This window comes from Hemitrygon akajei, chromosome 3, assembly GCF_048418815.1.
Source record: "Hemitrygon akajei chromosome 3, sHemAka1.3, whole genome shotgun sequence".
In the NCBI taxonomy this organism is placed as follows: Eukaryota; Metazoa; Chordata; class Chondrichthyes; order Myliobatiformes; family Dasyatidae; genus Hemitrygon; species Hemitrygon akajei.
This window is the reverse complement of record NC_133126.1, coordinates 90,307,373-90,329,004: the sequence shown is the minus strand read 5'-3', so window position 1 is coordinate 90,329,004 and position 21,632 is coordinate 90,307,373. Positions and strand designations below refer to the sequence as shown.

The following is a 21,632-nucleotide window of genomic DNA, read 5'->3' as shown; positions in this document are numbered from 1 at the left end:
GTTTAGAGAGTATGGATTATGATCAGAGATTAAGGGAGCTAGGGCTTTACTCTTTGGAGAGAAGAAGGATAAGAGGAGACATAATAGAGGTGTACAAGATATTAAGAGAAATAGACAGAGTGGACAGCCAGCGCCTCTTCCCCAGGGCACCACTGCTCAGTAGAAGAGGACATGGCTTTAGGGTAAGGGGAGGGAAGTTCAAGGGGGATATTACAGGAAGGTTTTTCACTCAGAGAGTGGTTGGTGCGTGGAATGCACTGACTGAGTCAGTGGTGGGGGCAGACACATTAGTGAAGTTTAAGAGACTACTAGACAGGTATATGGAGGAATTTAAGGTGGGGGGGTTATATGTGAGGCAGGGTTTGAGGGTCAGCATAACATTGTGGGCCAAAGGGCCTGTAACGTGCTGTACTAATCTATGTTCTAAAACCATTAGAGGCTCAGTAAGGAGTTGGTGGAGGTAATAATTCCATCAGATCCACACCGAGTATGAGAAAACAAAGTCAGTGGTGTTTCTTTGGGTTAAGACAAGTGTCAATAAATTTTGGACAACAGATCGGCAATACCCAACCCCCCATCTGATATGGTATTGTTAGATTCAAAACAAATGCTCAGTAATTCCCCAACAATATACTTGAATTTAAAATGGAGATGAATAAGATGGAGACAAAAGAAAGTATAATGCTGGCAATCTGGAGCAATGTACAAGAATCTGGAGGAACTCGGGAGGTCAGGTAGGTTCATTTTCCTTCACAGCTGCTGCCTAACCCACCAAGTTCCTCCAGCTTTTTGTGCATTGCTCAAGAAGATTAACATACTGAGAATGTCCCCCTTTCCCTTTTCCAGTGGCTCAGACTGTAAATTTAAAGTGAATTAAAACTGAATTTTACTGGACATCAGATTAATATTATTCCAACTCATTTCCAGCAGAAGCAGTTAGTTGAAGAAATCGTCAAATGACTTGTCTGAAATGATCCAAGAGATAACAACTAATATCAAGAATTTGTGCAAACTGTTTAGAGAGATTAATTTAGAATCAGAATCAGGTTTATTATCACCAGCATGTGACATGAAATTTGTTAACTTAGCAGCAAAGTTAGCGGGTGTTTATTGAAAATGAGGTTGCTTTTCTATCAGTTGATAGAAACAGACTGCAGAGCTGACTGTAGCCTCACCTTTGCACTCATGTGGCCCAGGTCACAGGCTCTTGCCACGTTGTACACATACTGTCTGCATGCACTTAGACGCGTGTACATGTCAGCCATCTTGCCTTGTAAAAGCTGCAGGAAAGGAAACAGTGACACACACACATTATTATTAGAAATAATTAAAATGAATAACTCATTTCAGTGAAATTCACTGCAACTCAACTGTGGGAAGAACTGACAGAAACTGAGGTAGTGAGCTTGCAATAACTACCTCAGCAATGCAAGGAAAAATACTTCCGGATAGGAACAACCAAAATGGACAGACTCACCAAAAATTTACGCCTATCAAACAGGAGTCAGTAACCAAATGCTAGGTTTACCATGTTAAAGGTAATCTGGAAATCTGGAACTGTCCCTTTTAAGTTGATGGCTCATTTAACACACTCCTGCATTAGCAGCCTGAGATAGTTCACTTAGCACTTCTTTAGCAGAACATCCCTAGGTATTTCACAAGAACATTATCACAATGAAATTAACACCAAGGTTTGTAAAAGAAATGTTACTTGAGCCAAACAAGAGCTTCCTTAAAAGAGATTTGACAAAGGAAGGAAATGCAGAGGTTTACACAGTCCGAACTGAGGCTACATCCACACTAGACCGGATAATTTTGAAAACACTGGTTTCACGTAAAAACGACAGGCGTCCACACTACGCATTTTTGAAAATATCTCTATCCACACTGAAATGGATATTTTGGCGAATCTCCTCCTTCTGCGCATGCACAGGACACATCCACTGAAAACAAGCCACATGTTTGATGTCGAATCTCGCCAAAAGTGCGTGTTTGTGTAGTTACAGACTAGAAAAACTTAAAACGACGGACCACTGTTAGCTCTCACACAGGAGAACATAAAACTAAAAAAAAAACAAATACTGGAGCAAAAGGAGGCAACCGACGGGGAGTTCACGGACAGATTGACCCGGCTGACGACGAACATTGAAAATCTGACTAACTCTGTTGCATTAATAAAGCAAGCAAGCAAGCAAGCAATCAATAGATAGATAGATAGATAACTTGATAACTTTATTTATTAAGTTAAATGTATAAAACATGTCTGCATCAGTGTTATCTTGTATTTCCATACAATGTTACATTAGGCTGTTAGACATCTATTGTCAGAGAAGTACTTGCATAAATAGGTAAACCACCTTCATACGAGCAAGGACAGAGAACAGGACAAAGTAAGTACACTTATTTATTCAGTAAGTTATGGGTTAAAATGATTTGGTGAGTACATTTCTAACTCTTCTGGCTTCAGTCTCATTGTCGTCTGTTCTTGAATTGTTAGGTTATGTTCAAGAAAACAATGAAATAGCGCACTGCCGTCTGATAGTGTTTTCAAAAGTCTCCAGTTACTCCGTCCACACTGATCTGCCCGAGCAACGTTTTCAAAAATACCCACCCTGGAAAGCATTTCTGAAAAGCTCCAGTTTCGGGGGACGAAAACACTGTTTTAGTGTGGACGAAGGGTAAAAACAAAGAGAAAAAGCTTTGGTTATAGATTTATCCGGCGTAGTGTGGATGTAGCCTGAGTTTGAGCAATTTACTCTCCATTCCTATCATCATGTTTCCCCCCCACTGTAGAATGTACACCCCCCCCCCCCAATGCTAACAGCTCTGTTGCAGTGGAAACTAAGAGCTTATTGCATTGCCAACATTCCTACCAAGGCCATTGTTTATTCTAAGATTCAAAGTACATTTATTATCAAAGTATGTATACATTATACAAACTTGAGATTCGTCTCCTTACATGCAGCTACAAAACAAAGAAGCCCAAAGAACCCATATAGACAAACACCTAATGTGCAGAGAGAGAGAAAAAAATAAATCATACAAACAATAAAATAAGCAAACAGCATTTGGAACAAAAGTGAGTCCTCAGACACAAAGCCTGGAACAGCCAGAGCGGACCACAGCCTCAACCTCAGTGCAGCGCAGAGCAGAGCAAATGCCACAAAGCAGCGAGCACAACTGCCCTGACCCTCACTCTGGTCCCGACACCATCTATTCAATCCAAAAGTAAACACAAAGTATACTGCAGATGCTGTGGTCAAATAACACATACAAACTAGCTGGATGAACTCAGCAGGTCGGGCAGCATCCATTGAAAGGAGCAGTCAACATTTCGAGCCGATATTCAATCCAGCTGGCCCGGCACTTAAATAGCCCAAACATCGGGTTCATCACTTGCAGAACAGATTTTCCGAAGACACACTTGGATACTGCAACATCAAGCGCACTGATTCAGAGCACTTAACCACCACTAAAACTAACAAGTGGATCAATCTGATTTTCAAAATGCTCTCTATGCACAAGGCAATCAAGGTCAAAAGGAGTCTTCCTAGTACAACACACATCCCAGTGAATAAAACAAGAGAAAGGAATTTTACAGACAGTCCCTGGAAAATGTAGAGTTCTGTTCCTGAGAACTGTCCATAAGCCAATTCCTCCACAAGTCAGAAATGTTAGTTTCTACAGTAACCCAGATCATATCACTCTACATGCACTTGCTATAATTCTTACATTTCAATTAATCACCTTAACACTATCCATGATCAGAATCAGATTTAACATTATGAACATATGTTATGAAATTTGTTATGAGGCAGCAGTACATTGCAATACATAATAGTAAAAATCTGTAAGAGTGTGTGTGTGTGTGCGTATTCAATGTCCATTCAGAAATCTGATGGCGGAGGAGAAGAAACTATTCCTGAATAGAGGTGCCTCTCAGGGTGTCAGAGGAGTCGGTCGGTGTGCAGACCGTGTTGCTGCCTGCTACTCGACGGCATTGGCACAAGTCAGGAGTGTAACTGTAGGTGATTGTCTTGGATGTTTCTCTTGCAATCACAAGCTATTGTTGAACATTGAAAATGTAAGATGCCATAAACCTGCTTCCTTTGGTGGCGTGGCAGGCAAAGGGAAGTTGCATAGCATCGGATGTAGCGAGGACTAGGCCTCAAGCCGCAGGCTTGCCTGACGCTGCAGCCCAGGTGAGGTGACATTAAAGGCAGTGCAGTGTGGTGTCCGTGCTCCATTGAGGGTAGGCCTCTCCTGTCGGCGCTGCCCTCTGGTGTTCAATCAGTGGAATAACAGGCTGGGTTTTGTGCGCCTGCATTCTGCTGGTAATTGTACCATCAATTTATGGGACATTTCGCTAGAGGGTCCTGGGCTATACAGTGTATATGTGTTTTTTTTAGCATGACTATGTTTTTTTGCCCACTATTTTGGATATGCTGTGTATGTCCTGCACCTTGGCTATATTCATGCATGGCTGAATGATAAACTTGAATTTGAGTGTGTGTCTTTAGGCTCCTGTACCTCCTCCCTGATGGTGGCAATGAAAAGAGGGCATGTCCTGGGTGATGAGGGTCTTTAAAGATGCCACCTATTTGACGAACTGCTCCTTGAAGGTGGCCTGGATGCTGGGGAGGCCAGTGCCTGTGATGGAGCTGAGTTTACAACATTTCAATCCTGTACAGTAGCCCCACCCCCACCCAAACCAGATGGTGATCCATTATTAAACTTGTGGTATGTGTACCGTATATGTCATTAAGGAATGCCATAAAACATTTTATTAACAGCTTGAAAAAGCTTTAAAAATCTATGGAGGAATTTGCATAAAGTCAGATCTATGGAAATCTGTTATTCCATTACATTAAGATTCTTGCTGAATCTTACCTGAAACTCTCCAATTTTCTTGCCAAAAGCCTCTCGAACATGTAAATAAGGAATGGCATTGTCCAGAACTGCCTGCATGATGCTGCAAGTGAACCACAAGGAATTCACACCAAAATTAAAATTAAATTACAGGTGTCCCCCGTTTTTCGAACGTTCGCTTTACGACAGCTCACTGTTACGAAGGACCTACATTAGTACCTATTTTCACTAACCAAAGAGGATTTTCACTTTTACGAAAAAAAGATGCCCACTTTATACGTGTATTTACCCCGAGAAAGACTACAATGACCATGAAGTCTTGTGCGGGCAGTTGTTTGCACATGCGTGTATGTGCGTACGCATGTGCGATGTAGGCGTGTACATGCCGATTTATTTTTCTCCAAATCAATTTTGGCTCGCTGTCTTCCGGAGTCTGATAAATGAAACTACACCATGCATACAATATTTCTACTCTATATGTGGTGTATATTTATCATATCATTCCTGCTTTTACTATATGTTCATGTTATTTTAGGTTTTATGTGTTATTTGGTTTGATTTGGTAGGTTATTTTTTGAGTCTGGGAATGCTCAAAAAATTTTCCCATATAAATTAATGATAATTGCTCCTTCGTTTTATGGCGTTTCGGTTTACAAACGGTTTCATAGGAATGCTCTACCTTTGAACAGCAGGGGAAACCTGTACAGAGCTGAGCCCAGATGTCTCTCTGCAACTTCATTCCTTCCCAGATTTCAATGTCACGGAATTCTGTTCCTTCAGTCCAGCAATGTTTCTAGTACCCACTAGCACAGCAAATTCGAACTATGGAATCTACACTGACTTCAATATCCTTCTCATTTTCAAGGGGGAAATGCCTTCGGCCTTGGCTTTTCACACCTCCATTAAAGATAGGAATGTATTCCAAACCAAAGAATTCTGTAACAAAATTTCTCGTATCCATCAACCTTAGCTGTATGAGCAGCACTCTCACTGAGCCTAAGGATTCTAGTTAAACTTCCATCCTAGAGAATTAAGGCATTAAGCCTAAATTGTTAAATGAAAGTAATACAGTAGGAATGCTATAGAGGTGTAGCCTTTCAGACAAGGCAGTGAACTAGGGATTCCAATAGGTCAAGCGTCCACAGACCCAGCGGTTAATGATAGGGGTCCAAGGCATAAAAAAGGTTGGGAATTCCTGATCCAGGTGTACGAGATCCTGTCGAGTGACCTGGCGAACAGGTGGGGAGATCTAATGCCACCCATAACTAACATTTATTCCAGGCCAAAAAGCTGATCTATCTTTTTAGCCTTTCAATGGTTTGCAAGATGATTGAAACACATTTTGAAACCAAGTTAATCAAAATGCAATGGTAAAATGAAAAGCTGTAGCAAGTCATTAGTGTTACGAAGGATGAACAACTCTGATGGGCAAAAGGGTGCAGAGTCACCCATGCCTCCCCTTTCGGAGAATCGCAAATCGCTACTATTCCGATGCTGTTATCAAGGAAGTGAGAGAGACACAGGACAGCTGCCAGGGCAGTTGTTATTGATAACAGCTCATGAAAGTTAATGAGAGAGAGGCACAGCTAAGGTGGAATAACTCATACTAACAAAAGAGAGCGGAACCATTGATTACTGCTATTGTCTTTTGGAGAAGGATTGTGTACTTGGTTCTGTTCTATTCATTGAAACCCCTCAGGGGGCAACCAGAGTAGGCTGGTTTGATGGGTTACATCATCCCAACCTGATTGACACCTGAGACCCCGTGAGTGGGGATAAAAGTGGGGTCTGGGGTAACACCCCTCAGACGCACCAGGAGAAACGCTAGTGAGCATCAGAACCTCCACGAGACAGGGTGGGAGACCGGAGACCGAACGAAGGGTTGGTAAATTTTAACTCACAGTGTTTTGTAGTGAGACCGGTGGGGGCTTGTGTGTGTACCCACCCTTGCCTGGGTGACGAGTCCACCACGGAAGAACGGTCTAGCTAAAGGACGGAGGGGTCATACGTGAATAGCCACAACAACGACGCATCGACGGATCAAAATCGTAAAGGAAGGTTGGCAAGATAATAGCTATTACTGTTCACACGTTCTCTCTCTCTCTCTCCAACAATTGCAACACAGCGACCAACAACTACCACAGCCTGCATGAATTGAACTGAACTTTATATTTCCATCTGATAATTCATTATCCCCTAGACAACGATAGAACTTATTTCTTATTGATTATTATTATATCCGCACTTTTAGGTTTAGTATTGATGATGTATATTATCTGTATATTTGCATTGATATTATTTTTGTGTATTTTTACTAATAAATACTGTTGAAAATAGTATCACCAGACTCCAACGGACATTTCTATCTTTGCTGGTAAGACACCCAGTTACGGGGTTCGTAACATTAGCAAAATCCATTTAGAAGCCCCAGTGCAGTTGATATTCAACTTGCTTCTGTAATTGAAGTTTGCAAACTTGGGCACTAACCGTGGGTGTTTCAGGTCTGTATGACCAAGTAGACCGTTCAGAACCTCCACAGAATTTTTAAATAACATACAAGAGGCACAAGTTGCTTGTTCAAGCCCTCCATATCATCCACTTCTTACACTGTCCCAGTTATTCTTTTAACTCTATTAGTTTCAAAAATATTTTTCTCCAGATTGAGCATACTTAACAGTTTAGGTGCCCACAACTCTGATAATCAACAATTCCGGCAAGATGGCAGTGCGACTGGTTGCAGAGGTTTCTACAAGGTCAACAAAAGGTGCTGCTATTATATTTAAATATACATCTAATAATCGCAAGATCCCGCTGCATGTTAAGAACTGAAAGTACTGCATCAGCAAGTTGCTCGCTGGCGGAAATAAATGAAGGAGCTGCACAACGTGTTTCTGCCCAAGTTGATGGAGGCTTACAGTCAAATAGCGAGTGGCTGCCATGGTCGCTTTTCTTGTGATCCTTTGGATATTGTTAATCTGGTAAGCCACAAGCCTGATTCACTGATTTACTGGCTGCAAGCAGGGGTGGATGGCGAGGACTAGGCCTGAAGCCAGGGTGTCACCTGTTTGCAGTGCCCAGAGTGAGGGGGGAAGCCATTCCATTTCACTGGGAGCAGTGTGGCACGGATCCAGAACGGAGTCGGAGCTGCCCTCCCACGGTTTCACTCAGCAGAAGGCAACTCTGTTGTGGTCAACTGCAGATTTTTAGTGGCACTCTGCGGACTCAGGCCCCAAGCTGCAGGTTCGCTTAGCTTTCCAGCCACCCGAGGAGTCCAAGCCACACGCTCTACTGGGGGCGGCGTAGCAGTTATGGCCACTGAAGATTGAAAATGAACTGAGGGGTCTGGACTATATGCATATATTTTCATCTGGTTGTGTTTTTACTAATGTTCTTGTATCTGTGAGAACTGGGCCTCAAAGCCATGGATTCACCTAGCAGGAGTCAGGTGTCAGGGCAAGGACAGGCCCTCAGAGACATGGTGTCATTTAACGGGGACTGGGGGCTAGTCGACAGATGAAATCGATGGGCTGAGAGGTCAGAACTATACATGCATGCATATTCTGTGTCGTAATTTTATTGATATTCTTTGTGGGTTTGCTGATTTGTATGCATCAAGCTGTGGCATCATGGGGGGTGGGAGGTGGGCATCAGGACTCTTACTACATGATTGTGATCTTGTACGTACTTACTGTGTGACTGTTGGTAATGTGTCTTTACACCTTGACCCCATGGTAACGCTGTCTCGTTTGGCTATGTTTATATATGGCTAAATGACAATTATACTTGAATTGAATTGAATTCATATTCACAAGTGAAGGAATTGATCAATTCTAAAAAGCTGACCCTCACTGTGATTTGCTCAAACTCTCTGGTTCTAGAGTGCCAGTCAACATTAATGTCTTTTTAGAATCAACCCAATCAAGTCCCTTAAGGGTTGTGTCCTTTAAATGAAAACATTTCTCAATTTTCTGAATTTCTCTACAGTTTAATCTCACTGCACCCACTCCACTCCCTCCCAGACATGTTCAGGAATGTTCTTGCCAACGTCCTGTATAACCGTAGTAAGATTTATTTAATCGTGCACACCGTTCTCTTAACTTGATTTTCTAGTTGTCGTTCCTGTAGTTTTCAATGATTCATTTTACAAGGATATCCACACCCTCTGGTTACCAAATTTCTTAGTTTATAAAGTCATACAGCATGAAAACAGGGCTTTTGGCCCATGAATTAACTTTCCAATGTACGGAATTCCCCAGAGGTAACGCACAGTCATGAGGAGAATATGCAAACTCCACAAAAACAGCACCGAGGGTGGAATTGAACTTGGGTCGCTGGAGCTGTGAGACAACAACTCTACCAGTTGCATTGCTGTGCTGCCCACACTCTCTTCTGTAAAAGAACAATTCTATCTTGCTACTCTTCCTAACAGAAGTGGATAATTTGAATCTCCTAAATAGTATTCCATTTGTCATGTACTTGCCCACTCACTTACTTCACGAATCCTTTGCAGATTTTTAACATCCTCCTCATAGCTGGCATTCCCACTTGGCTATGCATCATCAGAAAGTTGGATCAAATACATTCCATGCTCTTACTCGAGCCACTGATTCAGAGTGTGGCATCTGAGCCAGTAATAACTACCGTAGATTCCGGACTACAGAGCGCACCTGATTAAAAGCCGCTGGCTCTAATTTTAGAAATAAAATCAATTTTTTAATTGTAAAGGCCGCACCGGATTTTAGGCCGCACCGGATTTTCGGCCGCAGGTGTCCCAAGTTGTAATATGAGATATTTACACAGAAAGATATTACACGTGAGGATTTTTTTAACTTTTAATTAAATCCATATGGTAACAAAAACAAATACATATTGCAAATGCTTTTTTTCGAACCGGGCCCGTAACGCGGCTACTTTTAAATATACGTTGCGTATACTTCTTTACTGAACAACATTCCAATATCTCCTAACGACTGGTAAAAAATATATATACGGCAGCCTACCAGGAAAAGTTATTGATCACCTTTAACTTAAAAGCAGCGTTCGCTCAGATCCAAAGCCGCTCGCGTATTGCGCTCCCTCCCTCTGTCCCGTTTCATCGCAAACCGGCATTTTCCCACAAGACACCGCGAAACCGGGTGTGACGTCATAGCATCCCGCGATGTAGTACAGAAAACAAATATAGTTAAAACTCTTCTAACTTTAACTAGAAAATGAATTACTAAGCGAAAATATTATAAACTAAGTAACTGCCATAAGGCAGCACAATGCTTCGAGTGTTTTCCATGTTGATGAGGGTGAGTACAAATGACTGATTTACAATAATTTAATTGTGAAAGTGCGCTTGATTTATCGTACAATTTCATTGGACCTCTGTGAACTACTCATCAATTTTATTGGTCTACTGTTATGAGGCAAAATGTTTACGAGGCGGCATGAAAAAAAACCATGTATTAGCCGCTCTGGATTATAGGCCGCAAAGTTCAAAGCTGTTCAAAATGTGGGAAAAAAGTAGCGGCTTAAAATCCGGAATCTACGGTAGTCAATCTGGAATGGCCCTGTATTCTACACTCTATACCTTTGGCTCTGACCAATTCTACATTGCCCTAGACAACCAGCGTGCATTACTGCACATCAGTGGAATCCAGGCTTGCATCGGAATTCACCGCCTCCCAAGTCACTGCCTTCAAATGCCAGAAAGTAAAAGCGCCCTCCTGCTGTTGGCATGATACTATTGTTCTACTGTTAGTAGAGCAATGAGAACTTGACTGCACTTTGGTGAGAGTGCCTAGGAATCTGAATGGGTGGGACTTTGGTTTAATGTTTTACCTGCAACAGCAGTGCCTTAGTAATACACTTGAATTTCAGTCTATATTGTGCCCACAAGTTCACTAGGATTTAATCTCTGCCTATTTTAAATGAACTAACCATCTGTGGCCTCCTGCCCTCTGGCAAGGAACCCTAATGTATACTTGAGGGACAGCACCTCATCTTCCATCTAGACAAGCCTTCAAGATAACAGCAAAGTCAACAGCTGTAGAGTTACACTTGCACTGGGTATCAGAACTGGTCAGTAGGTCATTCATCTCTAATACTGATTCAGTTTTACCCACCCCACTGTTATAGCCTGACCTGCTGGACATTTCCTATAGCCCTGCACTGCATAGATTTTACAAGTCCTTTGTGTTTTCTGTAACCTATTAACCAGATAGCTTTATCAACAGCTTATCCCAATGGTAAACCAGCTTCACCCTATTAGAGGTATTCCTTTTGTCAGATCCAACTCTCAGTTCTGTCTTTGCCAAGGTGGGATCTTTAGCCCGAGAGGTTAGCTCTGTTTCTAATTCCATGTGCTGAGTGTTCCCTGCATTTTTGTGTTATAAAATAAACACTTCTTGAGGGAGCATTTTAGTCATTCTACTGCATCAAGAGGCTAAAGTCAATTGCAATGCAATTCCAACAGAAAGATGTATTTACATATAAATAACTTTCCATGACCTTGAGTTCTCCCAGAACACTCTCGAAAGGCAGTGACTGCCGAATTGTTGTCTGAAGAATAAATAGTGAACTGGGGAGCAGCAAAAACTCCTGTTCCTTTTTGAGACTGTGCCAAAGAATACTCTACGGCCGCAAAAGAGACTGCAGCTGCTGTAAATTCAGCAGCACACACAAAATGCTGAAAGAACCCAGCATATCAGGCATCATCTATAGAGGGAAATGAACAGTCGATGTTTCCGGCTGAAAGCCTTCAACAAGGCTCTTAGAAACAGGCAGTGTAGGAGAGGGAAACTGAGTTGGAGAAAAAGTAAAAGGAAGATGTTGGATGTGATAAATAAGAATATAAGAAATAGGAGCAGGAGTAGGCCATCTGGCCCATCGAGTCTGTCCCGCCATTTAATAAGATCATGGCTGATCTGTCTATAAACTCAGCTCCATCTTCTCCATAACCCTTAATTCCCTTACTATGTAAAAACCTATCTAACTGTATCTTAAATATATTTAGTGAAGAAGTCTCAACTGCTTCCCTGGGCAGAGAATTCCACAGATTCACCACTCTCTGGGAAAAACAGTTTATCCTCATCTCCATCTTAAATTTTATCCCTTGGATCTTGAGGCAATGTCCCCTAGTTCTAGTCTGATGAGGTCAGTGATGGTATGGGAGACAGTGCACTGATGCTTCTTGGTTGGGTCCTGATTCAGAAGTAAGAGGTGTCTGAAAGCTGCCATCTGGCTTTAGCAAGGTAGAGATCAGATCATCAAACTGCAACAGAGACAAACTCGCTAGTCTCTGCGTTTGACAGTGAGGTTGGGATTAGTGTCAAGAGTGCGGAGCGAGATTAGCACAGGGGAGTGGTGAAGTCAACACAGTTAATATCCCCTCACTGTGAAAGCAGTCAGAAGGCCGGAGTGTGGTGTCGAGGTGGAGGAGAGCCTTCAGATGAAGGGGTCATCTGTGGAACTTGGGGAATTCTTACCAATGTAGCAGTCCAGGAGATGGAGGCGACAGAAATAAAGTTCATCATCGTGGTGTTGCAGAGCTTGTTGAGATGTAGCTACAAAGGGACAAAGGCAAGGCCTCTGTTAAGGACAAAATGTTCGGCCTCAGAGGGGGAGAGGTCTGAAGGAATAAAGATATGACAGGGATTGGAGATGGCCTCGGGAGAGGGGCAGGGTTGGAGGGATTGAGAAAGTGGGTGGGAAGAAGGGGGCCCAGAGGAGTAAAAGAGGGATGAGGGGTGGGTGGGAAGTGTGGAGCAAGAAGAGTAGCAATAGACCACTGGTAGCATAAGAAGTCTTAGTCTGGAGGCATCTAGGGCCGAAATCAGAATTAGGCAGTGGGGGCTACAACCCTGAGGCAGGTGAGATTCTGATCCTTCACGTAAGAAGAAGAACTGGCAGCTGAAGGCATGGATCTGACACAGGACGAAATGCCAAAGAGATCCAGGGCAGGTGGTGGAGAGTCCCAGAGCCGTGGGAGGGGAAGAGACAGGGCCCACAAATATCTGCGCTTTGAGGTGAGGGTGGTGCACAGAATCTGGCAGGAGAACTGGAGGGAGAATCAGCCAAAGAAACACATCTACTTGGGCTCCTCACTGGGGCCTGGAAATGGAACTGGAAGCCATGTGATGCAAGATGACAGCAGAGACAAGTGGCTAGGAAGGATACGTAGCTGTGGAAGCAAAATCTGTGAGAACACATGGTTGAAAAACCAGAGGACAGTAGAGACCACAGAGAGGGGAGCAGTGAAAGAGGGAAGCGGATCTCACAAGACTCCCAAAGAGGAGGAAAACTTTGTAAGTTTAGGCCTATCTCAAAGAGACTTAGCAGAGGAGCAGCAGCAAGGAGACACAAGAGACTGCAGATGCTGGAAATCTGGAGCGAGAAGAACTCAACAAGTCAGGCAGCATCTATGAAAGGGAAATGAACAGTTGACTGTTCAAGGGACCCAATTTAATAGTCCTGATGAAGGGCCTCAACCAGAAACATAAACTGTTCACTCACCTCCTGCCTGACTTGCTAAGTTCCTCCAGAATTTTATGAATAATCGTTTACATCCCTTTGGGAAGCAGGTGGTGCTTTGGTGTAATAACATTATCTGAAAAATGGCATCCGACAGCAGTTCCTTAATACCATTCTGGAATTTCAGCCTTGGTGACAGCTCTCTACCTATTTCAGAGCAAACTGAGCAACAAGTGACACCACATGCACTGAGAAGAAAAGTCTTTGCTGATGTGTTTTTACATTCAAATTGCCTGGCAACACTTTTTGCTAGGCTTGCACTATATAGCCAAGCACACAAGACTGCTGATCGGAGGGGTGCAGACAGCCTTTGAACTTCAGCCCAGACAGAATCTGTACCTTGTAGAGATTAGCAGAGAAAACTGGGGTAAAGTAGAGAAGATGGGAACCATTGGCTATTTTCAACACAGTGGTCACGTTGCCTGAAGTCAACAAAGCTTGGTTCATTCTAGGATTAATGAAATGGAGTATCATATGGCAGCCCTGTCTTTACGTTCTCAAAACCCGAGAGCAAACAGAAGAGGAACACAGCTCTGCAGGTAGTCCTGAGTGCCCCACAGATCCAGCAACCCGAATCAATGCTGACCTTTAGGTGCTACCTGCACCTTCTCCCCCCTCAAAATACAAATTAAATTTATTATCAAAGTACATTTATGTCACAGTGTACAAACCCGAGATTTACTTTCTTGCGGACATTCACGGTAAATACAAGAAACATAGTAGAATCAATGAAAGACCACACCCAACAGGATGGACAATCAGTATGCAAAAGACAAACTGTGCAAAAACAAAAAGAAGGAAAAAAAGAAACTATAAGCAATATTGTCAAGAAGTTGAGATGAAGAATCCTAGAGAGTGAGTCCATAGGTTGTGGGAACAGTTTCGTGATGGGGCGAGTGAAGATCAGTGAAGTTATCCCCTTTAGTTCAAGAGCCTGATAGTTGAGTAGAAACTGTTCCTGATCCTGGTGGTGTGAGTCCTGATGCTCCTGATTCTCCCTGATGGGAGCAGAGAGAAGAGATCTTTTCCTGGATAGTGGGGGTCCTTGATGATGGATGCTGCTTTCCTGTGACAACGCTCCGCATACAGTAGATGTGCACAATGGTGGGGAGGGCTTTACCCAGGATGGAATGGGCTGAATCCACTAACTTTTGTAGGTTTTTACGTTCAAGAGTAGTGGCACTTCCATACCTGGCTGTGACGCAACCAATCAATATACTCTCTGCTACACCTCTGTAGAAGTTTGTCAAAGTTTTAGATGATATCCCGCATCTTCACAAACTTCTAAAGACAGATGAGGAGCTGTTGTGCTTTCTTTGTAATGGTATGTAGCATAGGTCTCCTCAGATACCGGGTTTCCTTTCAAATCCCAAAGGCACACTGGTTGGTTAGCTAATTGACAGCTAAAAATTATCTGCAATGTAGGTGAGTAAAGAATTTGGGAGAGTTACCAGACGTGTGATAGAACTGGTTGGGGAGTGGGATTGATAGGAATAAGCATTGTAACGCTCTCGCTCGGGTGTGAAGTAACGCCGAGGTAAACGTCGAGATAAACCAGAATCAATGCAAACGAGACCGCAGTAAGATTAACCATTTACTGTTCACTCTTCACATTAACGCATGGTGAAAAAGCATTGCTTTCACTGTGTCTTTGGTGCATAGAGAGACCCTAGTCAGCGTTATGGTGGCACATGTGAGTGACCCCCACCCTTGCGTGAATCTCAAACCGGTAATTCCCCACAAGACGCGGCGAACCCGGATGTGACGTCATCGCAGCCGCGATGTATTACAGACAAATCAATTGATTTAAACAATCCTAACTTTAACTAAAAAAATGCTAACAAATTACTACGCGAAAATATTATAAACTAAATAACTGCCATAAAGGCAGCACACTCCCCGCTTGGCCTTCGTAAGGTCACAATGAACATAATACAAACTTCAGTCTCTAAATCAGTCATTAGGTAGAAGTAGAATGACTTCTGTAACAGGCCTTTGGTAAATTTTCCCATCGCCTTGGTCGGTAGTTTTCAATTCAACCTTCCTGACATGTCCATCCCTACTAGGGAATGTGGCAGTGATTCTGGCCATTGGCCAGCAGTTGCCGGCGATTTGCTTGTCCCTGAGCAGGACTAAATCTCCAACCTGAAGGTTCCTTCTCCATTGCTTTGTGTACAGGTCCTTATCGGAGAAGTCCCCTGGTGGAGGGGCAGCTCCTGCCTTCTGCGTAAGGAGCATTGATGGCGACAGTATGAAGGGGTTTTCCGGGTCGGAAGACACGGGTAGGAGTGGTCGTGCATTCATAATGGCTGTGACCTCTGCCATTGGTGTGCCCAGTACCTCGTGGGTCGATCGGATGCTTTGCTGCATCTCAGGTCTCCTTTCCGTTTTTAAGATGATGGCGTCTTGAGTCGATGGAGCAAGTTTATTATCGTGCTCCTTATGAGCAAAGACAGACTGACCCAGCGTCTCGTCAGTTACTTTGCGCTTGTTAAAGCCTTGTGGTGCTTCCTGGACGCACATGGAACTTGTGCGGGGTTGAAGAATCATATGGCGGCTACTCTCTAGCACATTGGTCTTGGGTGTGTTAACCGTTGATTTGTGTTCGTTGCCAGGGCACACCTCTCCTATCACCACCCAGCCCAGATCCAGGCGTTGGGCAAAGGGGGCGTCGTGTGGTCCATTGACCTGCTGCCTAACCTTGTGTACCCGGAGAACATCCCTCCCTAATAGCAGGAGTATTTCTGCTTCTGGATCCAGCTCTGGGATGTGTTTGGCGATGTGGTGGAGATGTGGTTGGTGTAGCACCGCACTTGGCGTCGGGATCTCAGTGCGGTTATTCAAGATTTTCTCGCACTCTACGAGTGGGGGGAGACAGATGAGGACTTTACCATCCAGGGACTCGATCTGGAAGCCTTCGGCCCTCCTTCCGTAAGTTTTCATGTTGCCTGAGCAAGTTCTAAGGTAGTATGGGAACTGCTCACTCTCAATGTTGAACAAGTTAAAGAACTTTGGACTGACTAGCGAGCGGTTGCTCTGATCGTCCAGAATTATGTAGGCTTTGATGGCCTTGTCTTTGGCTCCCTTAGGGTACACCTTAGTGAGACAGATCTTTGAACAAGAACGGCTTGCCTGAGCTTGACCGCAAACTTCCGTACAGCTCGAGCTGACAACAGTTGTCCTGGAGTGAGCTTCTCCCTCCCCGCTGTCCTGTTGTGGGGGTGAAGGAGCGTTGTCGGTTTGCGGTGACGGGCCAGGATGCATGGCCCAGTCGTGATTAGTGCTATCACATTCCAGGCACTTCACGGCGATCGTACACTCTCTCGCACAGTGAGAGGTCGAGGAACAGCATCTAAAACATATTCCTTTCTCCTTGAGAAGGGCCTTCCTCTCTTCGAGGGGTTTTTCCCTAAACGTTCTGCATCTTTTGAGAGGGTGGGGTTTGTTATGCAATGGACAATTCTTGCTAGAGTCGTTGTTAGTTGTAAGGACTTCAGTCTTAAGCGCTGAGACTGGTTTAGTAATGTTGGAATTATTCGAAGTGGATTTATCTGGCTTGGTGTAAATTGTACTGCTGCCTGGACCTATGAGGCTAGGATCGTTTCGCTTCTTCGCCTCCTTGCACACGAACCTGGTGAAATACTCGAAGGGAGGGAATCGACCTTCGTGTTCTTCCTTGTAATCTGAGGCAACGGACAACCACCTGTCCTGCAGCCCAAATGGAAGTTTGTCCACGAGTTGTCTAATCCCGGTTGGAGTGTCTAGGTATACTAGACCAGCTGAGTGGCCATCTTCTTTGGCACCTTGAATCTCCATGAGTAAATCTCCAAATTCTCTTAGCTTGGTGTGTTCCTTGGCTGACACCTTAGGAAAATTTCCCAAACGTTGGCATAGCGCCGCCTCAATAATTTTGGGGGCTCCGTAGCCCTCCTGAAGTCTCTCCCATGCTTTCTTCAATGCTAGCTCGGGTTTGTTGATGTACACTGAACGCATGCGTCTCACCTGTTCGCATGATTCTTTTCCCAGCCATTTTGCCATAAGATCCAATTCCTGGGTTGCTCTGAGCTGGACTCCGTCGATAGCGTTGGTGAAAGTGGAGTACCATGCACGGTAATTTTCAGGTTTATCGTCGAACTGGTATAGTCCTGAAGTGACGAGATCCCGTCGTGCGAAATACCGTGCTACGGATTCGTCTGCAAGTGGCGTGCGGGCTGAGGGAACATGTCCACAGGTACATGACTGAGGGCGTACATCTGTTATGGGATTTGCTGGTCTGGACTTAGTCTTTGCCTCTCTTCTCCCCAAATCCGGTAAGTTCGGTGTCGAGGAGTACTTGTCGTGAGCCCTTGCATTCCTGGGTTCATCGCGGAGTTGCGAGGGTAAATTATCTTCCTCGGATGGACGTGATGCCGTCAGGCCTCTCCAAGACTCCTCGTGAAGTGGGACGTTATCGAATAAGTAAGGAGAGGAAGAAAGAGTCTTCCATTCCATTTGAGATTGGACATAGTCCCTTGTACGTTCCAATCCGATCTTTTCTGAGGTAGATTTTCCGTCCTTCGGATCATGCATTTCTTCGGCGTCTTCTATTAACTCTGCTTCCACCTCGGCAGCTGCTGCTTCTCGTTCTAGCTTCAGCGCTTCTAACCGTGCCTCTACCCTTTTCCTTTCCAATTCGTTTTCGGCTTCTCTGGCAGCCGCTTCCTTCTGGTTTTCGGCTTCTCTGGCAGCCGCTTCCTTCTGGTTTTCGGCTTCCCTGGCAGCCTTTTCCTTCTGGTTTTCGGCTTCTCTGGCAGCCTTTTCCTTCTGGTTTTCGGCTTCTCTGGCAGCCACTTTCATCTTTACTTCTAATTCTTCTTTGGCAAAGCGCGCTCGCACCTTGGCGGCTTCTGCTTTCGCTCTTGCTTGGGTGGCCTTACTTGATGCCCTACTGCCCCTGTCGCAGGATGACGATGACTTTGACAACGACTTGATGCTGGATCGGGTTGACATGGCTGCACTTTAAACACCTGATAATGCCGCTTTTTCACTGTAACGCTCTCGCTCGGGTGTGAAGTAACGCCGAGGTAAACGTCGAGATAAACCAGAATCAATGCAAACGAGACCGCAGTAAGATTAACCATTTACTGTTCACTCTTCACATTAACGCATGGTGAAAAAGCGTTGCTTTCACTGTGTCTTTGGTGCATAGAGAGACCCTAGTCAGCGTTATGGTGGCACATGTGAGTGACCCCCACCCTTGCGTGAATCTCAAACCGGTAATTCCCCACAAGACGCGGCGAACCCGGATGTGACGTCATCGCAGCCGCGATGTATTACAGACAAATCAATTGATTTAAACAATCCTAACTTTAACTAAAAAAATGCTAACAAATTACTACGCGAAAATATTATAAACTAAATAACTGCCATAAAGGCAGCACAAGCATCATAACCTCAATGGGCTAAACAATATCCTATATCATAAAGAAAGATAAATACAGGAACCAGAATCGTAAACTTGACCTGAATTGCCGATGGCAGTACAGAACATACTTGTATTCAAACACTATTTCAAATTAAAGCTTCAATTGTGGTCCCTAAAGAATGTGTTAAACAATCTATGGGAACAGACAGAAGTAATTGCTTACCCTAAAGGGCCTGCAGCCAACACCAGCCGTTCCAAATCCAGACCACTCATCAGAACGTACACACCTTTGTTCAACTCTCCCAGGATGTTGGTGGCTGAAACCATAGAGTAATAAGACATCAGAATCAGAATCAAGTTTAGTATCACCGGCACGTGTGATATTCAAATACAAGTGTCGTGAAATTTGTTAACTTTTTTAGAGGCATTGTGTGGATAGTCAGAGCCTTTTTCCCCAGGGCTGAAATGGTTGCCACGAGAGGGCACAAGTTTAAGATGCTGGGAAGTAGGTACAGAGGAGATGTCAGGGGTAAGTTGTTTTTTTTTTTACGCAGAGTGGTGAATGTGTGGAATGGGCTACCGGGGACGGTGGTGGAGGCAGATATGATAGGGTTTTTTTAAGAGACTCCTGGATAGGTACATGGAGCTTAGAAAAATAGAGGGCTATGGGTAATGCTAGGAAATTTCTAAAGTACATGTTCGGCACAGCATTGTGGGCCTGTATTGTGCTGTAGGTTTTTAATGAAATTCTATAACTAGCTAATTTTGCTCCCTTGGTAGATTCTATGAAGCATTTATTTAGCAGATGGAACCCACTTATGTTTTCACTTGCTGGCCGCATCCATATAGTTAAAATGATGATTTTACCAGAATTTTTATATTTATTTCAGAATATCCCTGTTTTTTTGACTAAGAAGTTTTTTGATCCGATTGACTCTATTATCTCATCTTATATTTGGAATGATAAAAGACCAAGAATTGGTAAATGTCACTTACAGAAATTGAAAAAGAACGGAGGTCTTGCTTTGCCCAATTTAAGAATGTATTACTGGGCTGTTAATGTGCGATATATGTCATTTTGGTTATACTGGGTTGATAAGAACGAGCGGCCAATTTGGGTAGATTTGGAATTGAAAGCTGTGAAAGAGTTTTATTTAACCTCATTATTGGGAGCTGCTCTACCTATACAGTTAGCTAAAGCTGCTAATTTAAATTTATAGCCTGTGATTAAGTATTCTTTACAAATTTGGCTCCAGTTCCGTAATTTTTTTTAATCTTAAAAAATTTAAACTTTGTAGTTTAATTTATCAAAACTTTTTTTAAGCCTTCTTTGAGTAATAAATTTTTTTTATTTTGGAAAAATAAAGGTATTAATTCTTTTGTGGATCTATTTCAAGAAGACAGACTGATGTCTTTTGAACAATTAGTTGATAAATACTCTTTCATATTCACACTTCTTACAATACCTTCAAGTTAGACATGTCTTACAAAAATATTTAAGTAATTTTCCTTGCATATGAAACTATATGATACTATTATGAGTATGAACCCTTTGATGAAGGGTTCCATTGGAAGAATCTATAATTTATTATTACAATTGGATAAGCGCCCTTTCTTTAAAATTAAACAAGATTGGGAAAAGGAACTTAATTTGACTTTTATAACGGAGGACTGGATGCGGATCTTGAAGTTGGTTAACTCTTCCTTGATTTATGCTAGCTATTCATTGATTCAATTTAAAATTGTACATCATTATTTATTTGATGAAGGAGAAATTGTCTAAAATCTTTCCTAATGTTGATAGTTATTGTGTAAAACTGAGACAGCTACACTGACACACATGTTTTGGTCTTGTTCTATATTGGAACAGTTTTGGAAGTAGGTTTTTCTACAATTTCTAAACCACTTAAAATTAATTTACAACCTAACAAATTAACTGTGCTCTTTGGAATAATACCTCAAAATATTCGTAGTATTTCTTTGTCTGACCAACATGTTATTGCGTTTGTTACATTGATAGCTAGGAGGGCCATTTTGTTGAAGTGGAAGGATACGCTGGCTCCCACTCTGTCACAATGGTTCTCTCAAATGACGTTATGTCTTAGTTTGGAGAAAAATTAGAAGTCGAACCTTCGAACCTATGTTTGATTTTGAGGAAAAATGGGGTACATTTGCTCATTACTACCATTTGAGTTCATTGATAGATATCCTCCACGATCTAATTGTAAATTTTGGTATAATTTTTTTTGCTGGCAGTTTGATGTTTATCTTTAGAAGCTTTTTGTATGACGCATGGCTCCGGGGCTGAACACCTAATGAGGTCTTTTTTCCCTCACTTTTTTCTTGCTTTAGTAGGGTTTTTTTTCTTCTCTTTTTTTTGTGTCACCATATTTTTCAATCCTTAATATTGTTTATTTTCTCTTTTGAGATTGTAAGTGTTACTTTGATGTACTCTTGTATTTTGGATAGTAATACTAATGAAAAGATTTGAAAAGCAAATCTATAACTTAGCAGCAGCAGTTCAATGCAACACATAATATAGAAGAGAAAAATAAACAAGTAAATCAATTTCAGTATATGTATATTGTTAAAAGTTAAAGTCTGTCCCGAGCCTTTGTGGCTCATCAGGCTGGTGCTTATGCCAGTTTCTGTGGCGTGAAGCGACTGAGTACGAGAATCACCCCCCCCCCCCCCCCCCGGATAGGACGCCAGTCTATCGCGAGGTTAACCCCCAGCATTTTGCTGGTACCCATTTTCAGCTGGGTGGACTGAAGCAGTGTGTGGTTAAGTGCCTTGCTCAAGATATGTATATTGAATAGATTAAAAATTGTGCAAAACCAAA

The 21,632-nt window shown here is 43.0% G+C and overlaps 1 protein-coding gene across 1 annotated transcript in view; it reads right to left on the bottom strand.

The window, feature by feature from the left end:
* ivd (isovaleryl-CoA dehydrogenase) overlaps positions 1-21,632 on the bottom strand; it is a 105,173-nt gene that overhangs the window by 6,768 nt on the left and 76,773 nt on the right. Inside the window, exons 8-10 of the mRNA XM_073040323.1 lie at positions 19,014-19,107; positions 4,891-4,972; positions 1,176-1,280 (exon numbers count right to left, since the gene is read on the bottom strand). Of these exons, the coding sequence (XP_072896424.1) occupies positions 1,176-1,280; positions 4,891-4,972; positions 19,014-19,107 (281 nt within the window). The remainder of the gene's footprint in view (positions 1-1,175; positions 1,281-4,890; positions 4,973-19,013; positions 19,108-21,632) is intronic.